At 55.2% G+C, this 17,385-nt stretch overlaps 1 protein-coding gene across 2 annotated transcripts; it reads left to right on the top strand.

The window, feature by feature from the left end:
• The first annotated feature begins 204 nt into the window (after positions 1–204).
• TYRO3 (TYRO3 protein tyrosine kinase) lies at positions 205–17,307 on the top strand. 2 transcript variants are annotated; one of them, XM_055436671.2, is made up of 19 exons: positions 205–530; positions 2,293–2,476; positions 2,711–2,811; positions 3,391–3,561; positions 5,021–5,107; positions 5,863–5,978; positions 8,148–8,325; positions 9,011–9,156; positions 9,691–9,835; positions 10,216–10,345; positions 10,428–10,528; positions 10,816–10,911; positions 11,243–11,323; positions 11,709–11,801; positions 12,186–12,307; positions 12,679–12,824; positions 12,999–13,158; positions 13,356–13,492; positions 15,836–17,307. In XM_055436671.2, exons 1-19 carry the CDS (start codon positions 404–406, stop codon positions 16,224–16,226), a joined length of 2,712 nt encoding a protein of 903 aa, XP_055292646.1. In that variant the 5' UTR covers positions 205–403; the 3' UTR covers positions 16,227–17,307. The 2 variants fall into 2 exon arrangements, with proteins under 2 accessions (XP_055292646.1, XP_055292647.1); XM_055436672.2 differs by having other exon boundaries at positions 206–530; positions 12,715–12,824.
• The last annotated feature ends 78 nt before the right edge of the window (positions 17,308–17,385 follow it).

Below are 17,385 nucleotides of genomic sequence, written 5' to 3'. Positions count from 1 at the left end.
CTGTGGGTGGAGGTCGGCCGGAGGCCCGGCTGGCTGGCAGCTACTAGGTTGGTGCTCGGAGCGAGCCGCCCGGGGTTCCGCGGGGGGGCGGTACGAGCTCGAGCTGCGGGCGGGCCGGGGAGGAGGCGGCGGCTCCAAGAAGAACATGAATCAGCGGCGGCGGCGACGGCGGCGACGGCTGTGGAAGGAGCGCGGTGGCCCAGGAGCGGCCCCGGGGACCCCGCGTGGCTGACAGCCGCCGCGGCGACTCGCAGCGGGCGCGGGTCTCGGAGCCCCAGCCCCAGCGCCGCCCCCCGGGCCGGCCCCGTCCCTCCCTCGGCCCTCCTCCCCCTCCCTCCTCCCTCTCCTCCCTCCTCCCTGGTCGCTCGCGGGCCGGGCCGGGCATGGTGCGGCGTCGCCGCCGATGGCGCTGAGGCGGAGCATGGGGCGGTCGGGGCTCCCGCCGCTGCCGCGGCCGCCGCCGCCGCCGCCGCCGCTGCTGCTGCTGGCGGGTCTGGCGGGTCTGCTGCTCCCCGAGCCCGCGGCCGCAGGTAGGGCTGCCAGGGGGGCGGCGGAGAGCGGGCGGCTGCGGAGGGGCGCGGCGGGGATCGGAGCCCGGGGACTGCAGCGGGGCGAGCCCGGGGCCTGGGCGGGCCGGAGATTCGAGCGGGGGGCTCCAAGCTGGAAGGCCGAGGCTCGGAGGCTGGGGAAGGGGGCTCCGCGGTGGGTTCGCCCCGGGATCTCGGGTCGGGGCCCCCACCCCCCCAACTTTCTCGCGTCCGGGCTCTTCTGGCGGGGTTGTAAGGAAAGGAGTGGGGCTGAGAGCTGAGCGGTCAGCGGGGGATGTCGGGGACTGGCTTTTCCCGCCTCGATGTTCCGAGTTGTTTGTTCTCCCCTCCCAGTACTGGGGACCCCAGTCTGCTCGCCCCACACGCGAAGGTCCACTCTGAAGCCACTAGGGCAGTGACAGAGCACCCACAGGACCCCTACATCATGTAGGTACAGGGGCTTTCACAGCGCCCAGTCACAGAAAACACCTGGGCATACTCTAGCCCCTGTGCCTGCTCTGAGCTTCCTGAAACCCAGGCTTGTTGGAGATGATGGACTGGGGCAGAGTTGCTAGTGTTTGCTCAGCCTTGTGTTCCCACACAGCCACTGAGGCATTTGCCAGTGGCTAGAGTGCTTCTTGCAGCACCTGGGATTCCTAAGTTCACACTACACACCCCTGGGACTGCCTGTCCTGTATGGGGTGTTAGGCTACCCCTCTTTGCCCTGTGACTGGTCCTGAGAAGGTGAAGGGAGTAGAAAGTGACATAGGGCAGAGCAGCAGCCCACCGAGCAGGTACCTTCTTTTCAGACAGCTCTCCCTGCCATATCAGCATTTCAAAGGAGGAAAAGGAAGGGAAATAGTGACAAGTATTTACGAGCAGTGCAAGAGTGTGTGTATCTTAGGATCAGAGAGCTCAGAAATTTGCCTAGCATCACACAGCAGAGGGCAGGAAGAAGGTGGACTGGGTTTCAGTCATATGGATAGTTCACCTGCCCCTCTCTGCCTCACTGCTTAAAAACACACAGGAGGAGTGTGTGTGTGTGTGTTCAGAGGTGGTCTTCTCGAGGGTGGCCCCCTGTTGATGCGACAGTAGCTCAGGGGTCTTGGACTCAGGGCCCCTCCCTTCCCTTCTACCTCCTACCTTCCGAGCACCCGCCCCTGCACATGTTCAGGTATTAATAGAGCGGCCGGCTGCCAGGAAGGCTGCCATGTGTTTGATCTGACGTGGTTTTGCAGCCATATGTTCCCCACTTCGGGGGAGCGCCCCCTCCTTCCCTTCCTCCTTACATTTGCCAGAGGCATGGGTGCAGGAGGATGCCAACAGCAGTGCAGGGTCTGGGCTGTCACCTTGGGTAGAGAGCTGGCTGCCTGTTGCACTGACTGGGTACAGCAGTGATTCCGAGGGCAGTACCTGCCCCAGGATATGAGGGCGCCCTGCTGTTCCAGCCTGGCTTGCTTTCCTTTTGGTGGTTGGGCCCGACTTAACATTGCCCAGCAGGGAGGTGTGGGGAACAGGTAACTTCCTTACAGCTGGGAGGAACTTGGCAGTGGTAGAAATGGTGCCTGGAGAGCTTGTCATGTTCCTTCCCGCAGCCCTGGTTAGGCCACCTTCCTTCCCACACTGTCCTGCCTCTGCTTCCTTGGCCACTGGCTAGGAATGAGCCTTCTGACACAGAAACTAGGTGCTAGGAGAGGATGGGGGATATTTCCAGACGCAGGGTGCCTGTCAAGCAGAATGACACATTCTCTTTTCCACCTCTCAGGCCTGAAGCTCATGGGGGCCCCAGTGAAGCTGACGGTGTCTCAGGGACAGCCAGTGAAGCTCAACTGCAGTGTGGAGGGGATGGAAGAGCCTGAGATACAGTGGGTGAAGGACGGGGCTGTGATCCACAGCATGGATCAGGTGTACATCCCCGTCAGTGAGCAGCACTGGATTGGCTTCCTCAGGTGCAGGACTGGGGGAGGGTGTGGGATGCCAGGCTGGGGGCATGTTGTGTTCTTTTCATGGGATTTGGGAACTGGGGGCAATGCTGATGCCCAGAGGTCTGTGGGTTTGTTTTTTTTTTTTTAATTCGGCCACCTGTGGATACTTCCAGAAGTGGGGGCAGGCTGAACCCATTGAGTCTGCCCAGCGGAGCTGCCCCCCTTGACTCTGGGAGGCCCGGTGTCCTGTTTCCACAGCCTGAAGTCAGTGGAGCGCTCTGATGCGGGCCGGTACTGGTGCCAGGTGGAGGATGGCGACGAAACTGAGACCTCCCAGCCAGTGTGGCTCACAGTAGAAGGTGAGGAGGCAGAGCCACGTGGGCGTGTTGACCTGGAGCAGGCGCTGTCTGCTAAGGACCACACCTATGCCCAAGGAAGCTCAGTGGAATCTGGGCAGCCCCACTGCCTTCTGCAACCTGATTGACCTGATTGCACCAGACTCGAGGCCCAGCCCCTACATGCAAGACCTGGGGATTTGAGAGCCAAGGGGACGGCTAGGACCCATCATCTATGGGGTGCAGTCGAGTTCCAGTTGTCTGACAAACAAGCCTTGAGCACCCATGTAGGGCTAGACCCTTTTCTGCCAAGTGGCCAGGCCAGGAGGGGGAGGACTGGGGGAGGGGAGGAAGGCTCCACAGCTGCAGGAGCTCAGAGATGTTGAGCCCAGGAAAACAAAGTGACTAACAAAGTAACAAAGGCCCCTGAATGGGATCTGGGGCTTGCCAGCAGAACTCTGCTAAAGCGCCCGCCCACTACCCCTCCGGTTGCCCCTCCCCCAGCTCCCCACCGTCTGCCTCTTTCCTGGCTTTGAGAAGGGCTGTTAGAGAAGGGAGAATCTGTCTCTCAAGGCTCACTCCCTACCTACCTTTTACCCCTAGGTGTGCCATTTTTCACTGTGGAGCCAAAAGACCTGGCAGTGCCGCCCAATGCCCCTTTCCAACTGTTTTGTGAGGCCGTGGGGCCCCCAGAACCTGTTACCATTATCTGGTGGAGAGGAGGCACACAGGTTGGGGGACCTGCTCCCTCTCCTTCCGTTTTAAATGTCACAGGTGAGCAGCCTCCGGAGGGGCTTTGAGCAAGGGTGGTGAGGCTGGCAGAGTTCAAACCTGCTTCAGTCACTAAGCCTGCTGTTGTGAGTGTCCGGAGTGCCTGAGAACGTGACCTGCACCATTGCTAAGCTCATTAGTCAGGTGTGCTAGACTGGCCTAGTGGGCTGATTTGTGGTGAGCCTGCTGTGTGTGCTTAAGGAGACGCTGGAGCCTCTTGCCTTCATTCACAGCAGGCTAGGCCGTGCATAGCTGGCCCTGGGAGGTGAACGTGTAGGACCAAGGGCACCCATCACCCCCACCCCTCCCAAGGGAAGGAGCCAGAAACCAGCCCATGCAGAGCTGGGAGGAGTGTCTGGCAGACTTGTCTAGAAGACAAGTCTCAGGCTGCAGAGTTGGGGATAGTGTGGGGCAGGGCAGGAAAAGGGGGAAGGGGGAGCCAGCGCACAGATGGATACACGAGCCTACTCTTCCAATGGCCCTTTCCAGAAAATCTCTCCAGACCTTTCCCAAACAACTGTATCTGGCCATGCCTCTACACAGTTAAACCAAAGCCGCCATGCCTGCACATCCACATGGACCCCAAGATCCCCAGGCACACGCCTCACGCCCTTGTGAGGCTCGCTGACGTGTGAAACAAAGTATTGTTTCTTGAGGCTTGAACTGGCCGAAAAAGATGGGCATCTGAGCTTGGTCTCATGTACTGGAAGTTGGGAGGGACTGACGCTGATCTGCCAAGTCCCTTAGGAATTTGAAAAGAGATGAACTGCAGGATCGGTCGGAAGTGAGGGCAGGTCCCGTTCGGGAGGCACTGTGTTGGAGCAGATGAGAAGGGAGGTTGGTTTCAGTTCTCTCTAGAAGTCCGTGGTTGGGACCCTCAGGCAGCCAGCTAGATAATAAGCACTCACTGAACTCCTACTCCACACACCACACTGTGCTAGGCACCACGGGGGATCTAGGGAATACAAAAGAAAGAGAAGCCATGGGTCCAGCCCCCTAGGAATTAGTATAATTGGGGAGACAAGACTCGTGCCATCAGGAGCAGAGAACTACTGAAAGGCAGATAATTTGCAAGTAGAACAATGTTTTGGCACAGAGCAAATACAGAAGGGCTCTCTGGAATGTGCAAAGGAGTGACCAGAAAAGGGAGGCAACTTTGTGCTGTCTGCCAGAGATGGGATTGAGGTGGGAGGGGGGTGTCACATGTCACATTTCTCGAGTGTTTGACTGTGCACTTTACGTATGTTCCATCAGTTGGTTCTCACAACTCTGCCATTCAGGAGATGAGAAAACAGAGCCCCAGCCTTGGAATTTATATCACGGTCCCTATGGTTTAACCCTTTCTTTTGGCTGGAGGGTATTAAGCTAATCAGACCCAGAGCCTGGCTATCCCCCTTCCCCAGTCCCAGACTGAGTGGGAGTTGATGCTCAGGGCATGCTAATTAAGGTTTTCTGGCCCCAGGGGTGACCCAGAGCACTGTGTTCTCCTGTGAAGCTCACAATCCAAAAGGCCTGGCCTCTTCTCGCACCGCCACTGTTCATCTTCAAGGTAGGAGTACCCCAGGAACTGAGGGGCGGTGAGGCAGAGGCCCTCTCTGCAGGCTGTGGGTGAAGTGAGAATTGTTTGGTGTTCCAGCTCACCTCGGTCCTGCTGGGATCTGGGGGATGAGGGGTTAATTGGCATAGCTCCATTCCTAGTGGGAGCACCTGAGACCCTGCCACGGCTGCGATGAGAATAGAAACCTGACGTCACAGCAGATTTCCCAGCTCGGAGCAGAGTCCTTGGGAGGGAAGGAGGGAGGGAGCTTGCAGGAGATGGTCAAGGCTCATGCCCAATCTTGCTTCTCCAGCCCCTGTGGAGGGAATGGGGGTGGGAGAAACAGCCTAGCAGGATGGTAGAGACCCAGAGGGCTGCTGTGCACAGTGGGAGTGGTACAGAGGCAGAGAGAGAGCTGATGTATGCTCAGGAATGGGCTGTGGCTGCAGGGCCTGTTGCCTCTCACATTATTTCCCCAGGCTGAGATACTGTGTCCCCCACGCATCCACTGTCTTATCCTATTCCTTGATTAGACAGGGCTCTTGATTTAGGGAGAGGCGACCTTATCTCCACAGCCTAGGCCCTCTCCCAGGTATGAGCAGCTGTCTGCTACTAGTTGCTTGGCTTCTGTATCACTGTGGTCCTGGGAGTGCTGAGTGGCCATCATTTTGGTGGGGGGACCCTAGGGAGGGACTCATGGCTCGACTCCCATACTCTCTCCCTTTCTCTATCCTTCCTGGGCACTGACTCTAAGTCCCCATCTGCAGCACTGCCCGCAGCCCCCTTCAACATCACAGTGACGAAGCTCTCCAGCAGCAACGTTAGCGTGGCCTGGATGCCGGGGGCTGACGGCCGAGCCCTGATCCAATCCTGTACAGTCCAGGTAGGCTGAGAGGGTGGGACAGGCTCTCCTGGCCATCCTTCTTCTGGCTGTCTTGGTGGCACTTGGTTGACAGTGGTATCACATTTACCTAGTCTTGCCCTTGGGGCTTGGACTCCGCTATTCAGGTGTCATTACCAGGTTCCCTTACCAGGAACAGCCCTGGCCATTGCCCTTTAACATAGGGTTCTCTGGCAAACAAGTGATGGCAGATCAGTTCAACCTGTGCATTCTTCAGGCTAGAAAACGGATTGGTAGACTGGGGATACCCTGGACGAGTTTTACTTATGTGGGCAAAACCCCAAAGCTTTGATTTATTTGATGCCTATACTCTTGTGCTCCACTCAGGCCTCAGAGAACAGCGGACCAGAAGAGGTCCTGGCCGTTAGAGAGTGGGAGGGCTAAGTAAGGTGATCTAGAAATGAGGCAGTGCCAGCTCGTTCATTTTTGTCTGTTCACTCCACAGCTATTTAAGGGGAGCCTTTGAAACAGTTTGAGGCAGTTCTCCTGGGCAGCAAAGGGCCCTGCTCTGGGTTCCCCCCTTTAGAGGACCCCACTGTGGCCCTCCTTTGGTTGCACCTCTGACCCCCGGGCAGGGAATACATAGGGCCAAGGGAATATACCCGTCCAGCTCACCAGGACACCCCCTGCTCTTAAATCTGTCTACTTCTGGGGCTGATATGGGGCTCTTCCCTGCTCCATCCTCCCAAGGATGGATCACACTGAGGTACATGCACCCCTAAGCCCCAAGGACAGCCATCTGAGGGGGAATGGGTATGGAGGCCACTGTCCACACCCATGCACATGATGTCCCTCATGGTGCAGACCCTTGCATGGAGGCTGGCTCTTCTTGTGCTATCTCATTCAGGCTTGGAACTCCAAGGATTCAGAGAAATGTAGATGAATGCAAACCTGATCTTCCAGATTGTTTTGTAGCTTTGTTTGTCAGTATATTAAGATAGAAACTATTTTACTTAATAGCTTGTTAGCTGATTTTAACATTTAAAATCATATGAAATCATAATGTTTAGTCATACGGTACACTGGATCTCCCCATTTGTACTCTTTTCCTGGGTCCCCAAAGTGTAAGGTGAAGGCCATGGTGCCTTTAAGCTCCTAGGCACTTTGCCCTTGAGAAGCTCTGAGACTCTGTGCTGGCATTTAAACAGTTACTGGGTTGGCCAAAAAGTATGGGTTCTTCTGTAACAACTTATGGAAATGTAAACAAATTTTTTTGCCAAATGATACAAAGAGTGGTATCCACTCTAATGTAATTATGCATCAAGCCAAAGGGGCATCAATTTTACTGAGTATTTGAGAATGATATTTGCACTGAATCTTGAAGGATGAGTTGGACTTCATTAGGAAGAGCAGGTCATTTCCAGCAAAGGGAACAGAATTTGCAAAGGCGCAGAGGTGTGGAATGTGCAGTGGGGGAGGTGGGAAGGGATGGTTTGCAAATGTCTGCTGATAGTTTTTTTTAATTGAAGTATAGTTGACTTACAGTGTTGTGTTAATTTCTGCAGTACAGCAAAGTGATTCAGTTATAGATATATATGTTCTTCATTTTCCATTACGATTTATCACAGGACATTGAATATAGTTCCTTGAGTAGGTCCTATTGTTTGCCCATCCTATGTATACTGATTTGCATCTGCTAATCCCCAACTCCCAATCCTTCCTTCTCCCCCACCCCCCGCCTTGGCAACCACAAGTTGGTTCTTTATGTCTGTGAGTCTGCTTCTGCTTCACATATATATTCATTTTTGTTGTATTTTAGATTCCACGTGTAAGTGATATCATATGGTGTTTGTCTTTCTTTTTCTGACTTGTTTCGCTTAGTATGATAATCTCTAGGTCCATCCATGTTGCTGCAGATGGCATCATTTCCTTTTTTATGGCTGAGTAATATTCCCTTGGGGTGTGTGTGTGTGTGTGTGTGTGTGTGTTTGTGTATGTATGTATGTATGTATACACATACCACATCTTCTTTATCCATCCATCTGTTGGTGGACATTAGGTTGCTTCCATGTCTCGGTTACTCCACTGATAGACTTGAAGAGGCATAGATTAAAGCCCCCAATCATATCCATACCTATCCTACCTTCCACCTCATCTCCCATGCCTAAGAAACCTCCCTCCTTACATCATTGATTTTCTGCTATTCTGTAGGTGACTCAGGCCCCAGGAGACTGGGAGGTTCTGGCTGTCATGGTCCCCGTGCCACCTTTTACCTGCCTGCTTCGGGACCTGACACCCGCCACCAACTACAGCCTCAGGGTTCGCTGTGCCAATGCCTTGGGGCCCTCTCCATATGCTGACTGGGTGCCCTTTCGGACAAAGGGTCTAGGTAAAGGACTTACAGAGCAGAGTGCCTGGGCAGGGATGAGCAGGGGTGGGGCAGTGTCAGCTCTAGTTCTGAATGGAGTTGATTGAAAGAGGGCTACCTGAGAGGGGGGATCATACAACAGTCAGCTAGCACTTCACTGAATGCCTGCTGCTTACCTGTGAACTGGATAAATCCAGCCCCATCCAGCAGCTCTAGTTCTAGTGGGTGGAGCAGACAAGCAGAAGATTGGATAGTATGGTGGTAAAGAGTGCCCTAGGGGGCTCCAGGAATACCTGGATACAGAGATCTGAGGTCTGAATGATATGGAAGGACCCATATTTGGGGGGAAATCCCTGCAGAAAGAGGGCGTAGTGACCCTATAGCACAAACATGTGTGGAGTTCCTAGCAATTGCAAGGAGGCTGCAGGGCTGTGAGGAGGGGAGAGTGAAGGATGCCACTGAGGAGCAACCAAGGTGATGAAGAGCAATACCCTGCCTCGCTGGGATGGTCTGGGCCTTGCCATTGCTCACCCCTGCTCCCCAGGACTGTGGGTGATAGCAGTCAGCAACGGCAGACAAACTGTTCCCCCACCTGTTGCTCTCTGAGCAGTTTAGTTCTATGGAGCTGGTTCCGAAGGCCCACGTGGGCTAGTGACTGTGCGCAGGCAGGGCAGGGCTCTTAGCAAGCTTCTCTCTTTGGGAACAGCCCCAGCCAGCGCTCCCCAGAACCTCCGTGCCATCCGCACAGACTCTGGCCTCATCCTGGAGTGGGAAGAAGTGATCCCTGAGGGTCCTTCAGAAGGCCCCCTGGGACCCTATAAAGTGTCCTGGGCTCAAGACAATGGTACCCAGGTAAGGGAAACTTCCGCTCTCCAAGTGCACTAGAGTCAGCCATCAGGGCTCCGAGGCCCTTCAAGATTCAGGTTAGCAGTCCTTGGTGAGCCCGGGGGCGGTGGTGGGCCTTCCACCACCTCTGGGAGTCTACGCCAACCTGCCCTCTTCTGCAGGCTGCATTGTTCATTGGAGTCCATCTCCTGTTAAGACTGCTTCCAGTGTCCACTTTGAAAGTTAAGCAGGAAGTACATTCCTGCACAAACCGGGGGAGGACACAGATAAGGCCTTCTTATCCTCTTCCACCCCTCAGTTCCCTCCCATCCCCCACCCCTGCTTTCTCAGACTGAGCCTTGTTTGTGTTCAGGAGAGGCCTCTGCAGCCTGCAGCAGGAATGTGATGACTCCCAGAAGGTTGTGTCCCTGCATCCCCTGAACCCACAGTGTTCCTAGCCGCCCATGTTCCTAGTGAGATCTTTTTCTGCCTTCAGGCGCCACCCAGCTGGAGCCTTTTTCCTCAGGCTCAGTGTGGGATGGGGGCTTTTCCTGGCTACAGGGTGAGCTGACAGTGGAGGGGACCAGGGCCAACCTGACAGGCTGGGATCCCCAGAAGGACCTGACTGTGCGTGTGTGTGTCGCCAATGCAGTTGGTTGTGGGCCCTGGAGTCAGCCACTGGTGGTCTCTTCTCATGACCATGCAGGTAAGGCCTATAAGGGGAAGGGGTCATGGGATTGAGGCTTTTCAGGGCAACCTGGACTTATGGGAGGAGATTGGCAGCACCTTCCCTCCTAAGAGGCCTGAAGACTCAGAGTCAAGCACTTGAGGCCAGGGTTGTATCTCATCCTCCACCCCCATGCCATGCAAGTTAGCATAGAAATGCCTGGTCACACTGTAGGTCCCAACAGCCAGGGCCTGTGGCTGACAGAGTAGGAGCTCTTGGGTCTTCCTTTGGAGTCTCTTTCCACCCTGCTCCTGACTGAGAGGAGCCATTGGATCAGGCTCAGTGACCCATCATTTAAAAATTCTAAAGGGCCTCTGCAGTATCAGCCTAGCTGGTGCTACTGTCCCTGTCTCCCGCAGGCCAGCAGGGTGCTCCCCACAGCCGCACATCCTGGGTGCCTGTGGCCCTGGGTGTGCTGACAGCCCTGGTGACAGCTGCTGCCCTGGCCCTCATCCTGCTTCGAAAGAGGAGGAAGGAGACACGGTTTGGGTAAGGGCTGGGGACGTGGAGAGAGAGGCAGGCACTGACTGAAGACCTTGGAGCTGACTCCAAGTCCTGGGTCTCCTTTTAGGCAAGCCTTTGACAGCGTCATGGCCCGGGGGGAGCCAGCAGTTCACTTCCGGGCAGCACGGTCCTTCAATCGGGAAAGGCCTGAGCGCATCGAGGCCACACGTGAGTGAGTGGTGGGGAGTCATATGAGGAAGGAATGGGCTTTCTTGAACCCACACCTGCCTTTCTTTTACTGATTTGACCAATAGGTCTGAACCTTGCTGAGTCCTAGGCACACCATGGAAAAGACATGTAGACCTATCCTGACAGAGGTCACCGGCCCAGCTGTGGGGGAGCTAAATAAAGCTCCCCTCTCCTTTGAGGGTGGCATCTGGGGTAGAGGAGGCAGACTGAGTTTTGGATCAGGACCAGAGAGGTCCCTGCACTTTCTTATGGCCGCCTCCTCACAGTGGACAGTTTGGGCATCAGTGACGAGCTGAAGGACAAACTGGAGGATGTACTCATCCCGGAGCAGCAGTTCACCCTGGGCCGGATGTTGGGCAAAGGTGTGTGGGGCTGAGCAGGGCTGGCGTGAGCTGCTGGGGCTGGGTGTTTCTGGTTGCTTCCATGTCACTCTGGGGCTGTGGATGTAGGTCAGCTCCTGTGAACAGGATGTGCTTATAAACTCCTGGCTGCTGGATGTTTAGGGGAAGGGAGGCTGGGGTCGAGAAAGGCTGAGGTGTCATCACTCCTAGCTTACTTTGCTTTGCTATGAATGAGGGAGCCTCCTTCAGTGGCCCCAGAAAGTGATACTGTGTCCCTGTGAAGGGTCACTGGGGAGGTGGGTGGGCGGGCAGGAGGCCAAGGGGACTCACCATTGTTTGGATCGGTTCCTAGGAGAGTTTGGTTCAGTGCGGGAGGCCCAATTGAAGCAGGAGGATGGCTCCTTTGTGAAAGTGGCTGTAAAGATGCTGAAAGGTGAGTGGAGAATATTACTATAGTGGAGTGAGGGTGTCATTTGGGAAGGTGAAAGGGGGCTGATTCTGAAGCAGGCTCTGCTGGGCCCTGAGACTTTCCAAGATGTGTTAGTCAGCACTAACTGGGATGCTCTCTGCCACGTGAATAATTCACAGGCATACACCCACACTCCTTGGTGCCCCGGCCTCTGTCCTCTGCTTTCACTCGGGGTAACTAAAGCTGTGGCTGGTTGAGTGGTTTGGCTGTCCAAACCAAAGAGAAAGCATGAGCGAGTGGAGATGTTGGACAGACCAGCCTGTGGGGTTTCCTCCTGCTCATGACCAGACTGTTTCCCCGCGCCCACGGTGGTCACGTCTCCCTCCTTCCCTCCCTCCTTTTCTCCCAGCTGACATCATTGCCTCAAGCGACATTGAAGAGTTCCTCAGGGAAGCGGCTTGCATGAAGGAGTTTGACCACCCACACGTGGCCAAGCTTGTTGGTGAGTCCCTTCTTGGGGGAGGTAAATGTAAAATGAGGCTAAAACTGTGCTCTCCCAAGGTGCCAGGGCAGCCTGGGGGGTGAAGCTCAGACTTGCCCTGTGAGTAAGCAGACACCAAAATAGCAAGGAGGGGCGTGGCTGAAATCTGATCAGGCTCCAGGTAAGGAGCTCAGTTTCCAGACCCTGTACCGTGAAGACTGCTTGTGTAAACAGGAGGAGGAGACAGAGAAGATGCTCCAGAGATTCAGGAGCAGCCAGAATGACTCTTGGAGAGTCACCTGGCCAGTGTGGAACTTATGGGGAGAGAGGTAGCAGAGCCAGGGCTAGAGGTAGGACCAGCAGGTGGGGACCCACACAGATGCTTGAACTGTCCCTTGTCCCCAGGGGTGAGCCTCCGGAGCAGGGCCAAAGGCCGTCTCCCCATCCCCATGGTCATCCTGCCTTTCATGAAGCATGGGGACCTGCACGCCTTCCTGCTCGCCTCCCGGATTGGCGAGAACCCCTTTGTGAGTGCCTGGGGTGGGAGTGGCCAGGAGTTGGAAAGGCTTAGAAACCCTGGGAGAGAGGTTGGCTTGGTGGGCAGGGCCATTTGAGGAGGTTGGGAGAAAGTAGGCTCTAAGCCTGACCTTTATTGCTGACAGGCTTCCTTCTCCTTCACAAGTCCCCACTGGGAATTGAGGCTTGGCCAGGCCCCTCCCTGGGAGAGGAGCCCCGTGGGGCCCCAGATTGGGACATTCTTGACTTTTGGGTGCTCTCCCTCAGGTTTGCCAAAGCTTCCTTGCACTGGGAAGCCCCTCCACCCTCTTCCTTTCAGCGACTCTGAGGACAGTTGTTAGGTTTCCTGGTCAGGGAATCCCACTCCTCCTGCCCTGGCTAGGTCTGTCCTGAGCGTGCTGTCCTGTCTGCTCACCAGAATCTGCCGCTGCAGACCCTGGTCCGGTTCATGGTGGACATTGCCTGTGGCATGGAGTATCTGAGCTCCCGGAACTTTATCCACCGAGACCTGGCTGCTCGGAACTGCATGTATGTGAATTCTGGAGGGTTTGGGTGGGAGGCAGGAAGCAGTACCAGGAAGAACTAGCCCCCGCCTAGGACAGTATCTGCTCTGTGAGGAGATGGCTTGGGTACAAAGACACCCTGGATTTAGTAAGGCTGCGGCCTGGTGGAAGCCTGACCCCATGCTCCAACCCCTCCCAGGCTGGCAGAAGACATGACGGTGTGCGTGGCTGACTTCGGACTCTCCCGGAAGATCTATAGTGGGGACTACTATCGTCAGGGCTGTGCCTCCAAACTGCCTGTCAAGTGGCTGGCCCTGGAGAGCCTGGCTGACAACCTGTATACTGTGCACAGTGATGTGGTGAGCAGGTGGTGGTAGCAGTGCTGTGGTTAGTGTGTGGGTGGACCTGTAGCCCCTCCGAGGGCTTAGCCCACTCGGCCCTCTGGGCTCTGGCTGTCCCATCCTGAGGCCCCTGAGCCCCAAGATGTGCTTTCTTTGAGACTGCCTGGCTTAGGAAGCCTAGTGACACGTCCCCTCCAACCTCAATTCTGTCCCAGTGGGCCTTCGGCGTGACCATGTGGGAGATCATGACTCGTGGGCAGACGCCATATGCTGGCATCGAGAACGCTGAGATTTACAACTACCTCATCGGCGGGAACCGCCTGAAACAGCCTCCAGAGTGTATGGAAGACGTGTGAGTGCCCCAGGAAGGGGATTCTGGGAGGGAACGGGTGTTTGGGGTTTCAGCTGATGGCTACCACCACACCTGCTGTGTCCTGGTGGGGGCTGCGATCCTCTACTGAACTTTTGTGGGAATATCCTTGTCATTAGAGGGGAGTCTGACTTCTACCACGAACTTTGTTTTTCATCCATGACTCCTGTTTTCTTTCTCTCCTCCTTTATCATCCTATAGTTCTTCCTCCAGTCTTTACCTATTGCTCATTTTCTCCAGATTCCGGGGAGAACCAGGAATCCCCCCCCAGGGGCAGAAGGTCCAGGGTTGAGCAACAGTGCAGGTTCCCCTGTTACCGTTCTCCACCCGGACTCCTTCTCCAAAGCTGAGCGCTCCCTCCCCCTCCAGGAGTGCTCCATGGGGGCTGGGAAAAACTGCTGCTCCATCGCATTCCTTGCTTGACAGGGAGGGGGTGCTGGGGGCGGGAGGTTGGGTTCCTTTCTTATCTGGGCCTCTCCTCTGGGGGAGTGGAGAGACCTAAGATAACAGATTGCAATCCCGGGGAGAAGGGCACTGTCTTCCCTCCTTTCTGGAAGCCTGGAGCCCTTGGGAGTGGGGCGGGATGATGATACACTTGCTGCTCAGGGGAGAGTCATGAACCCCTTGTGACTGGAATACAGTATCGCTAACATCAACTGGCTACTTCACAGGCATTCTTTCAGGTAATCCTCCTCTAACCCTATGAGGAAAAGACTATTATTATCCCCATTTTGTAGATGAGGAATTAGGATTAAAGAGGTTAGGTAACACGACCCATGTCACACAGCTATTAAGTGAATAAGTTGAGACTTGAACCTAGATCTATGTGATTTTAGAATGTGCCTATTAAACGTGACCCCCACCATGACTTGTCTGTTCTAGTATTTTTCCCTTACGCCATGCAAGCCAGAGATTCCCTGGGCCCCCAGAGGACCTTTGCACTAGTACTAGGAGATGGGAGGCTACAAACCTATTTCCTGCTCTGGGGTTGGACCTCCAGAGGTCCAAGAATGGAGACAGGCAGAGGAAGACAGCCTGAGTGGTAGGATCCTCTTTCCTCTAGGGTAGGGGCTTTGAAGGACCCTGAGGCTGGACTGTGGGAGAGAGGGAAACCTGAATGCACAAACCAGGGCTTCCCCCTCAACAGAGCTCAGGGAGTCAGAAAATTCAGGTCTCCCAGTGGCTGCAGCCTGCCCGGGCCTCTGAAGCCACAGAGGCTCTGCTGGGCAGTGGGGACCAGGCCCTGGCTTAGTGTCATTCAGGACTGAAGTTAGTGTTGTTAGTAGGGGGTGGGCAGGCGCTGGCCTCCCACCAGGCAGCCCATGGACAGGCGCCAGTTGGCTCCTGGCACGGCCTTGACAGTATATCCCAGCCCAGCCACATAGCCATGGCCTGGACCATTCCCACGACCTATTCAGTGTCTGGCATGATTTTCCCCCCATCATTGGAGGCCCCTGTCAGGAGGCCTGGTATGTGGGGAGTGTTTGGGCCTTTTATTGTGGGCACAGGCAAGAAAGTCAGGCATTTGCTCTGACTAGAGCTGGTCTCAGCCCCTTCCTGTTAGATTTTTTTTTCCTTCAGCATGAGGCATTCCCTGGGAATAGGAATAAGACCTCAGGGAATCTATAAGGCTCCTAAAGTTGTACAGAAAAAATGTTGCTGCCAGGGAAGGGGCTGGAAGCTTTTCTGATTCTCAAAGGTGTCCATGAATAATGAGGATTTAAGTCCCCCTGAATGGATGAGGATTTAGGACAAAGGGTGAATGCTCAAATCTCACTCCCCCCCACCAAATAACCCTGACTCCTGGCTGTGTTTCACAGGACAAAAACACTCCTACTACCCCCTCCCAAAACAGCAGAAAAGGGATTCTAGACTCTACCGACCTGGTCTCATCACTTTCTACCTGTGTGACCTTAGTCAACGTTCTTAACCTCTCTGTGCCTTTTTTTGAACATTGGTAGAGTAGAAATCACTTATTTCATAATATTGTGAGAATTAGTAATAAATGTAAAATACTTAGAATAGTGCCAGATACACAGTAAACCCGTAGTGCCAGTAAATAGTGCCAGACACACAGAGTTCAATTTATGTATATTCGACCTTGCCATGTGGCTTGCAGGATCTTAGTTTCTTGACCAGGGATTGAATCTGGGCCACAGCAGCGAAAGCCAGAATCCTAACCACTAGGCCACCAGGGAACTTCCACAATCACATCTTTTTAAATTGTGGTTTTATATAATAAAGGGGCCTCTGCTTTTGAGAGGAGGACCCTTCTTCCCCTTTCTCTGGCACCTCACTCCCTCCCCTCACCCTTCTCTGTCCCAGGTATGAGCTCATGTACCAATGCTGGAGCGCCGACCCCAAGCAGCGCCCAAGCTTCACGTGTCTGCGAATGGAGTTGGAGACGGTCCTGGGCCGCCTGTCTGTACTGTCCGCCAGCCAGGATCCTTTGTACATCAACCTTGATGGGGCCCAGGAGCCTACTGAGGGAGGCGACCTGGAGCTGCCTGGCGGGGACCAGGCCAGCAGCGGGGCGGGGGATGGCAGTGGCCTGGGGGCCGTGGGGGGCACCCCCAGTGACTATCGGTACATCCTCAGCCCCGGGGAGCTGGCTGAGCGGCCTGGGCAGGGGCAGCAGCAGCCAGAGAGTCCCGTCAGTGAGTCTCAGAGGCTGCTGCTGCTGCAGCAAGGGCTACTGCCCCACAGTAGCTGTTAGCCCACAGGCCAAGGGCATCCGGGGCCACGTGGCTGGCTCTGCCGGCCGCTGTGCTGGCTGACTAAGCCCCGTCTGACCCCAGCCCAGGCGGCAAGGCATGGAGGCTCCTGTGGTAGCCCTCCTGAGCTGTGCTGGAAGCCTGGACTGACCACATCACCCAATCCCAGTTCTTCCTTCAAAACTCTGTGGCTGGCCTGGCATCAGTTCAGGCCTCTGCTGGGTGGAGGTGGGCCAGGCCTGGTTGTCTAAACGCAGGCAGCTGGCAGAGGGGGTGGTTATGTTTCCATGGTTACCATGGGTGTGGAGAGAAGTTGGGGCCCCTACTCTCCTAGCTGAGCGGCCCTGCTGCTTCAGTGCATGCATTGAGGCGTCTCTGGCCTGGGGGCCCATCTGTGCCTGTGCTTGGGGTTTAAATGCCCAGGTTTGCCCCTCCTCACAAAGAGATGCCCTTGTATTATTCCCCTTTAGGTGAGAATTGGTAAGGGATTGGTACAGACGGGTCCCGAGCTCTGTAGCGTGAGGTAGTGGGACACTCAGGTCTGAATCGTTGTCACCTTCCCGGTTACCCATCCTGTCTATGTCAGGAGTAAAGAGAAGCTGAGCAGATCACGACCAGGAATGCTTAATGACATGGGCCATCCTTTGCCCAGCTTTTGAAGCCTGTGCACTGAGGAGCTGGGCAAGAGGAAGGGGTGCTGTGCGGCTTGCCCAGGAACGAATGAGGCCAGAGAGGAGTCCAGGAGCCCCTCTTCACGCCCTCCTGTCTGAGCATGCTACCATATCCCAAAATATCCCAAGACTAACAAAGGCAGCTGTGTCTCAGTCCAGTCCTTCCGTGCAGCATCCCTTAGTTCCAACTTTGCCTCTAACTGGAGACCCTCTTCTGTTCCATATCTCCAGAGATGGAGAAAAAATAGGCCTGGTGACTGGTGTGGCTGAAGGGGAGTAACTGGAGCCTGGACCCCAGCCCTGACTAGGGGAGCTTCTGGGAGTGCATGGGGCAGGCCCTTGCTGTTAGGGACTTTTCCAAGCTGTTAGATGCTGTTTAAAAACAGAAATAAATTGAAGACTAAAGACTCAAGGCTTTGTCTCTTAAATGTTTACTTTTCTTTCCAGATCACAAAAATGAAGCATCTCTGCAGAGAGAAGTCTGGAAAGA

Source organism: Moschus berezovskii, chromosome 9 (genome assembly GCF_049115385.1).
Source record: "Moschus berezovskii isolate FMDL1 chromosome 9, NW_MosBer_1.0, whole genome shotgun sequence".
Classification (NCBI taxonomy): domain Eukaryota; kingdom Metazoa; phylum Chordata; class Mammalia; order Artiodactyla; family Moschidae; genus Moschus; species Moschus berezovskii.
This window is presented reverse-complemented; position numbering and strand designations above follow the sequence as displayed.

Bases quoted from the DNA above. Each gene is read 5' to 3' on its own strand.
- TYRO3 (XM_055436671.2), top strand. From the start codon at position 404: ATGGCGCTGAGGCGGAGCATGGGGCGGTCGGGGCTCCCGCCGCTGCCG. The intron at 10,529-10,815 runs GTGAGTGAGTGG...GCCTCCTCACAG, and splicing joins TGAGCGCATCGAGGCCACAC to TGGACAGTTTGGGCATCAGT. The intron at 10,912-11,242 runs GTGTGTGGGGCT...ATCGGTTCCTAG, and splicing joins GGGCCGGATGTTGGGCAAAG to GAGAGTTTGGTTCAGTGCGG.